The following is a 9,276-nucleotide window of genomic DNA, read 5'->3' on the forward strand; positions in this document are numbered from 1 at the left end:
CCTTCTGCGACGCCGCCCCCAGCCCAGCCTGAGTTGACGAGACCAGCCCTGCGGGAACCGTCGACCACCGAGAGGGACCGACTCAACACCGCGATGTGTGAGACACCCCACGACGACCCTCCATCGCCGACCGTCACGTGGCCCAGGCAGAACTGGCCGGTATCGCCGGTACAGCCAGTCGCCACGCCACAGGCCTGATCAGCCGCCGTTGGCAAGAGGAAGGCAACATCACCGACCAACCAGCCAGCCAAGACCGAGAGACCAGCGCCGGTAGTCGCCCCCCCCCCCCCCCCCCCGAAGAGTCCGAGTGGACCGTCGCAGTGAGCGGACTGAAGAAACACCTTCATCAGTACATACAGGGGGACACGACCGACCCGACCAAGCTTCGTGGCAGTTACCTCAACGCGGACTGGAGACCCCTGGAGGACGGCAGCGAGTACGAACTTCACAGCAAGATGTTCGGTACTCACCGCACCGTAGTCGTGACGCACCGGACCTATAGACAGGCCATACTTTCGAACAAGTTGGACAACCGGAATCTACTTAAAGTGGATCCGAGCGGTCTGCGGCCCCGACTACGGTACGGTAGTCAGTACCCTGTTACGACGCCAACATCTGCTGCCGAACCTCCGGGACACTCCAGCCTCGCCGACGTAACAACCTAACGGCCTTAATGAGGCTACTCATGTGGACGTATAGATCGGACTTTAAAAACTTTTAGACCTTCGTTCAAAAATTCATGTCGAAATTACTTCTTTTTTTTAAAATATTATTAAATAGTCCGATCCTCTCTTCTTTCTCTTATTTATTTTTGGACTCTCCTTCCAAAATGCTCCAAATTATATAAATATTCGACCAAGCAGACAATTCTTATTTTTGGCTTGTAACTTTTTTCTTTCTAATTTTAATCCTACTAATTTCTTTTACTAACTGCTATTTTCAAAATTCTGTCCATTTTCACACACACACCCCCCCCCCTCCACCCCACCCACCCCCATCCCAAATCAGGCGTGTTATCTATCTAATTTCATTTTGACTGCCCAATCTAATCTAGCGACCAAATTTAATGAGTAGAATTTTCTTTATCATTTGCAGCACTTCTGTACGAACATGGATTTCTCTTGTGTGTCCGTCGTGATGTTGGCGGGCTGCCTCATTGACCCCGCTCTGATGTTTGCCTTTGACAAGGAGATCGTGGTAAGTGCACAATGCACAGTCTAACTTCTTGACATGGATATTTCATAAACCAGTATTTAAACGTTTGCTTTCTAAAACGAGATTTTGCTGATATTTCATAAAACAGTATTTAAACGTTTGCTTTCTAAAACGAGATTTTGTTGATATTTCATAAACCAGTATTTAAACGTTTGCTTTCTAAAACGAGATTTTGTTGATATTTCATAAACCAGTATTTAAACGTTTGCTTTCTAAAACGAGATTTTGTTGATATTTCATAAACCAGTATTTAAACGTTTGCTTTCTGAAACGAGATTTTGATGATATTTCATAAAAGAGTATTTAAACGTTTGCTTTCTAAAACGAGATTTTGTTGATATTTCATAAACCAGTATTGAAAGTGCAATACGTTTGCTTTCTAAAACGAGATTTTGTTGATATTTCATAAACCAGTATTTAAACGTTTGCTTTCTAAAACGAGATTTTGTTGATATTTCATAAACCAGTATTTAAACGTTTGCTTTCTAAAACGAAAACACGTGTTATTATAACATCAGATACGGAAGATCAGACAATAATAAATCTACGATCACCCGTTATTATAGCATCTGTTATGGACGATCACCCGTTATTATAGCATCTGTTATGGACGACCACCCGTTATTATAGCATCTGTTATGGACGATCAACCGTTATTATAGCATCTGTTATGGACGACCACCCGTTATTATAGCATCTGTTATGGACGACCACCCGTTATTATAGCATCTGTTATGGACGATCAACCGTTATTATAGCATCTGTTATGGACGATCAACCGTTATTATAGCATCTGTTATGGACGACCACCCGTTATTATAGCATCTGTTATGGACAACCACCCGTTATTATAGCATCTGTTATGGACGACCACCCGTTATTATAGCATCTGTTATGGACGATCAGACAGTTTTAAATCCATCACTTGTTATTATAGCATCTGTTATGGACGATCAGACAGTTTTAAATCTATCACTTGTTATTATAGCATCTGTTATGGACGATCAGACAGTTTTAAATCCATCACTTGTTATTATAGCATCTGTTATGGACGATCAGACAGTTTTAAATCCATCACTTGTTATTATAGCATCTGTTATGGACGATCAGACAGTTTTAAATCCATCACTTGTTATTATAGCATCTATTATGGACGACCACACAGTTTTAAACCTATGTTCTGTTTTTACAACATCTGTTATCAGATGATCAGAGTTTTAAATGTACGATCACCTGCCATCTGTTACGGACGATCAGACAATTTTAACTCTACGCTAACCTGGTATTATAACATCTCTTTTATGACGATCGGACAGTTTTAAATCTACCGCTTGTTATTATAGCATCTGTTACGGACCATCAGACAGTTTTAAATCTGTCACGTGTTATTATAACATATGTTACGGACGATCAGACAGTTTTTAATCTATAACTTGTTATTATAACATATGTTACAAACGATCAGACAGTTTTAAATCTGTCACGTATTATTATAACATGTTTCGGACGATCAGACAGTTTAAATTGATCACTTGTTTTTATAACGTATGTTACGAACGATCAGGCAGTTTTAAATCTATGGCTTGTTATTATAACATATGTTACGAACGATCAGGCAGTGTTAAATCTACCATCCGATATCATAGCATATGTTACGGACGATCAAACAGTTTTAAATCTATCACTTGATATTATATCATATGTTACGGATGATCAGACAGTTTTTTACGGGCGATCAGACGGTTTTAAATCTATCGTTTGTTTTTATAACATATGTTACGTACGATCAGACATTTTTTAATCTATGGCTTGTTATCATAACTTATGTTACGGACGATCAGACAGCTTTAAATCTACCATCCGATATCATAACATCTGTTACGGACGATCAGACAGCTTTAAATCTATCACTTGTTATTATAACATATGTTACTGACGATTGGAAAATTTTAAATCTACCTCCTGTTATTATAACATCTATTACGGACGATCAAACAGTTTTAAATCTATCCCTTGTTATTATATCATATGTTACAGACCATCAGACAGTTTTAAATCTATCCCTTGTTATTATAACATATGTTATGGACGATCAAACAATTTTAAATCTATCACTTGTTATTATAACATGTTATGGACGATCAAACAATTTTAAATCTATCCCTTGTTATTATAACATATGTTATGGACGATCAGACAATTTTAAACCTATCCCTTATTATTATAACATATGTTATGGACGATCAGACAATTTTAAACCTATCCCTTGTTATTATAACATATGCTATGGACGATCAGACAATTTTAAACCTATCCCTTGTTATTATAACATATGCTATGGACGATCAGACAGTTTTAAACCTATCCCTTGTTATTATAACATCTGCTATGGACGATCCGACAGTTTTAAACCTATCCCTTGTTATTATAACATCTGCTATGGACGATCCGACAGTTTTAAACCTATCCCTTGTTATTATAACATATGCTATGGACGATCAAACAATTTTAAACCTATCCCTTGTTATTATAACATATGCTATGGACGATCAAACAGTTTTAAACCTATCCCATGTTATTATAACATATGTTATGGACGACCAAACAGTTTCAAACCTATCCCTTGTTATTATAACATCTGTTATGGACGATCCGACAGTTTCAAACCTATCCCTTGTTATTATAACATCTGTTATGGACGATCCGACAGTTTCAAACCTATCCCTTGTTATTATAACATCTGTTATGGACGATCCGACAGTTTCAAACCTATCCCTTGTTATTATCAAACCTATCCCTGTTATGGACGATCCGACAGTTTCAAACCTATCCCTTGTTATTATAACATCTGTTATGGACGATCCGACAGTTTCAAACCTATCCCTTGTTATTATAACATCTGTTATGGACGATCCGACAGTTTCAAACCTATCCCTTGTTATTATAACATCTGTTATGGACGATCCGACAGTTTCAAACCTATCCCTTGTTATTATAACATCTGTTATGGACGATCCGACAGTTTCAAACCTATCCCTTGTTATTATAACATCTGTTATGGACGATCCGACAGTTTCAAACCTATCCCTTGTTATTATAACATCTGTTATGGACGATCCGACAGTTTCAAACCTATCCCTTGTTATTATAACATATGTTATGGACGATCCGACAGTTTCAAACCTATCCCTTGTTATTATAACATATGTTATGGACGATCCGACAGTTTCAAACCTATCCCTTGTTATTATAACATATGTTATGGACGATCCGACAGTTTCAAACCTATCCCTTGTTATTATAACATATGTTATGGACGATCCGACAGTTTCAAACCTATCCCTTGTTATTATAACATATGTTATGGACGATCCGACAGTTTCAAACCTATCCCTTGTTATTATAACATATGTTATGGACGATCAGACAGTTTCAAACCTATCCCTTGTTATTATAACATATGTTACGGACGATCAGACAGTTTCAAACCTATCTCTTGTTATTATAACATATGTTACGGACGATCAGACAGTTTTAAATCTATCCCTTGTTATTATAACATATGTTATGGACGATCAGACAGTTTTAGCCTATACCTTGTTATTATAACATATGTTATGGACGATCAGACAATTTTAAACCTATCATTTGTCTTGATAGCATTTGTTACAGACGATCATAGTTTTAAATCTACGCTAACCTGTTATGGAAGATCAGATAGGTTTGATTCTACCGTCTGTTATAATAACAAGTTAGGGACGATCAGACAATTTTAAACCTATCATTTGTCTTGATAGCATTTGTTACAGACGATCATAGTTTTAAATCTACGCTAACCTGTTATGGAAGATCAGATAGGTTTGATTCTACCATCTGTTATAATAACAAGTTAGGGACGATCAGACAATTTTAAACCTATCATTTGTCTTGATAGCATTTGTTACAGACGATCATAGTTTTAAATCTACGCTAACCTGTTATGGAAGATCAGATAGGTTTGATTCTACCATCTGTTATAATAACAAGTTAGGGACGACCAGACAGTTTTAAATCTGCGCTAACCTGTTACGGACGACCCAATACTTTACATAACCTGTGGGGGTTGTTTCTTGTCAGGATGCGACTGATCAGACAGTTTATATAACCTGTTACGGACGACCCAATACTTTACATAACCTGTGGGGGTTGTTTCGTGTCAGGATGCGACTGATCAGACAGTTTATATAACCTGTTACGGACGACCCAATACTTTACATAACCTGTGGGGGTTGTTTCTTGTCAGGATGCGACTGATCAGACAGTTTATATAACCTGTTACGGACGACCCAATACTTTACATAACCTGTGGGGGTTGTTTCTTGTCAGGATGCGACTGATCAGACAGTTTATATAACCTGTTACGGACGACCCAATACTTTACATAACCTGTGGGGGTTGTTTCTTGTCAGGATGCGACTGATCAGACAGTTTATATAACCTGTTACGGACGACCCAATACTTTACATAACCTGTGGGGGTTGTTTCGTGTCAGGATGCGACTGATCAGACAGTTTATATAACCTGTTACGGACGACCCAATACTTTACATAACCTGTGGGGGTTGTTTCGTGTCAGGATGCGACTGATCAGACAGTTTATATAACCTGTTACGGACGACCCAATACTTTACATAACCTGTGGGGGTTGTTTCGTGTCAGGATGCGACTGATCAGACAGTTTATATAACCTGTTACGGACGACCCAATACTTTACATAACCTGTGGGGGTTGTTTCTTGTCAGGATGCGACTGATCAGACAGTTTATATAACCTGTTACGGACGACCCAATACTTTACATAACCTGTGGGGGTTGTTTCTTGTCAGGATGCGACTGATCAGACAGTTTATATAACCTGTTACGGACGACCCAATACTTTACATAACCTGTGGGGGTTGTTTCTTGTCAGGATGCGACTGATCAGACAGTTTATATAACCTGTTACGGACGACCCAATACTTTACATAACCTGTGGGGGTTGTTTCGTGTCAGGATGCGACTGATCAGACAGTTTATATAACCTGTTACGGACGACCCAATACTTTACATAACCTGTGGGGGTTGTTTCGTGTCAGGATGCGACTGATCAGACAGTTTATATAACCTGTTACGGACGACCCAATACTTTACATAACCTGTGGGGGTTGTTTCGTGTCAGGATGCGACTGATCAGACAGTTTATATAACCTGTTACGGACGACCCAATACTTTACATAACCTGTGGGGGTTGTTTCTTGTCAGGATGCGACTGATCAGACAGTTTATATAACCTGTTACGGACGACCCAATACTTTACATAACCTGTGGGGGTTGTTTCTTGTCAGGATGCGACTGATCAGACAGTTTATATAACCTGTTACGGACGACCCAATACTTTACATAACCTGTGGGGGTTGTTTCGTGTCAGGATGCGACTGATCAGACAGTTTATATAACCTGTTACGGACGACCCAATACTTTACATAACCTGTGGGGGTTGTTTCGTGTCAGGATGCGACTGATCAGACAGTTTATATAACCTGTTACGGACGACCCAATACTTTACATAACCTGTGGGGGTTGTTTCGTGTCAGGATGCGACTGATCAGACAGTTTATATAACCTGTTACGGACGACCCAATACTTTACATAACCTGTGGGGGTTGTTTCTTGTCAGGATGCGACTGATCAGACAGTTTATATAACCTGTTACGGACGACCCAATACTTTACATAACCTGTGGGGGTTGTTTCTTGTCAGGATGCGACTGATCAGACAGTTTATATAACCTGTTACGGACGACCCAATACTTTACATAACCTGTGGGGGTTGTTTCGTGTCAGGATGCGACTGATCAGACAGTTTATATAACCTGTTACGGACGACCCAATACTTTACATAACCTGTGGGGGTTGTTTCTTGTCAGGATGCGACTGATCAGACAGTTTATATAACCTGTTACGGACGACCCAATACTTTACATAACCTGTGGGGGTTGTTTCGTGTCAGGATGCGACTGATCAGACAGTTTATATAACCTGTTACGGACGACCCAATACTTTACATAACCTGTGGGGGTTGTTTCTTGTCAGGATGCGACTGATCAGACAGTTTATATAACCTGTTACGGACGACCCAATACTTTACATAACCTGTGGGGGTTGTTTCGTGTCAGGATGCGACTGATCAGACAGTTTATATAACCTGTTACGGACGACCCAATACTTTACATAACCTGTGGGGGTTGTTTCGTGTCAGGATGCGACTGATCAGACAGTTTATATAACCTGTTACGGACGACCCAATACTTTACATAACCTGTGGGGGTTGTTTTTTGTCAGGATGCGACTGATCAGACAGTTTATATAACCTGTTACGGACGACCCAATACTTTACATAACCTGTGGGGGTTGTTTCGTGTCAGGATGCGACTGATCAGACAGTTTATATAACCTGTTACGGATGATCGATCAGACAGGTTTTTATATCTATGATAACGTAATACGGACTATCAGACAATTTTAAATCTACCACCTGTTATTATAGCATTTGTTACGGACGATCATCCAGTTTTAAATATGCACTAACCTATTACGGGTGATCAGATAATTTCTGTAACCTGTATGTTTGTTTTCATGTTAGGATATGACTGACCAGACAGTTTATATAACCTGTGTGTTTGATTTCGTGTCAGGACATGACTGACCAGACAGTTTATATAACCTGTGTGTTTGATTTCGTGTCAGGACATGACTGACGAGACAGTTTATATAACCTGTGTGTTTGATTTCGTGTCAGGACATGACTGACCAGACATTTTATAAACCTGTGTGTTTGTTTTCGTGTCAGGACCTGATTGGCCAGACAGTTTATATAACCTGTGTGTTTGTTTTCGTGTCAGGACCTGACTGACCAGACATTTTATAAACCTGTGTGTTTGTTTTCGTGTCAGGACCTGATTGGCCAGACAGTTTATATAACCTGTGTGTTTGTTTTCGTGTCAGGACCTGATTGGCCAGACAGTTTATATAACCTGTGTGTTTGTTTTCGTGTCAGGACATGACTGACCAGTTCGACAGTTTCGACTCGATGTTCGGGAAGGAGAAAGATGAAGAGACGTACCCCAGGTTGCAGCAGGCGATCGACGAGCTCAGAGACAGGGTGGAGAACCTCACCGCGGTCGCCGCCACACTCAGGGCAGAATGTAGGGCTCTTTATACCTGGTTTCCTTAAAATATGTAACAGAACGTCGCACACCGTCTCGAGTCAGACGCACGTGTCAGTCATAAAGTGTGTATGTCGAGGTTTAGGGAGTATACCACTAAATGAAATCCCATACACGACAATAATAAGATGTTTGGCTAAAACCCCTACCTGCAGCGTATCGATTGATATTTATAACACGAACAGAAATACTACCACCCCTCACTCTTAAAGTGAATGAGGACAAATTGAGGGTCTACCTGCTCATTTAAGAGGTAACGAGTAGGGTACGTGACTCGTTGTTTTACAGGTACCACATACAAGCACAAGTTTACTTCATACATTGGTACTAGATGAATTAAAATTGCATACATTTTTTGCCCAGTTGAAACTAATTTGTTTTACAAGAAACACACGCGGAAGTTATTTGGTTTAGCACTACCTTTAACGTCCCCTATTCATCGTACACATTCTGTGATTATGCTCACATTAAAGATACGATTGGTCTTTGGCGATCTGCGACCAGCTGCAGCCTAGTACTTATCATATGTGAACCAGACTTTCTTTCAGAACCAGCCTCGGTGGTGTCGTGGTTTTGCCATCGGACATAAGATTAGTAGATACTGTGTTAGTAGCCCGGTACCGGCTTGCACCCAGAGAGAGGTTTAACGACGCAGTGGGTAGGTGTCAGGTCACTGCACCCTCGTGTCTCTTACTAACCACCAAACCGTTCCTGGACAGCCCAGATAGCTGAGGTGTGACAGCCTGCTTGAACCTTAATTGATATAAGCACGAAAATAAGTTGAAATAAATTAATTTATTTCAGAGGTAGTTGTGGTTGT

The 9,276-nt window shown here is 40.0% G+C and overlaps 1 protein-coding gene across 2 annotated transcripts in view; it reads left to right on the top strand.

Annotated features, from left to right (window-relative positions):
* Positions 1 to 1,109: 1,109 nt before the first annotated feature.
* Positions 1,110 to 9,276, top strand: part of LOC121377735 (asialoglycoprotein receptor 2-like) — a 25,594-nt gene continuing 17,427 nt past the window's right edge. For both annotated transcript variants that reach the window (XM_041505818.1, XM_041505819.1), the window contains exons 1-2: positions 1,110 to 1,197; positions 8,288 to 8,435. In XM_041505818.1, the coding sequence (XP_041361752.1) occupies positions 1,111 to 1,197; positions 8,288 to 8,435 (235 nt within the window). In that variant the 5' untranslated portion in view covers position 1,110. The remainder of the gene's footprint in view (positions 1,198 to 8,287; positions 8,436 to 9,276) is intronic.

Source organism: Gigantopelta aegis, chromosome 7 (genome assembly GCF_016097555.1).
Source record: "Gigantopelta aegis isolate Gae_Host chromosome 7, Gae_host_genome, whole genome shotgun sequence".
Taxonomy (NCBI): Eukaryota; Metazoa; Mollusca; class Gastropoda; order Neomphalida; family Peltospiridae; genus Gigantopelta; species Gigantopelta aegis.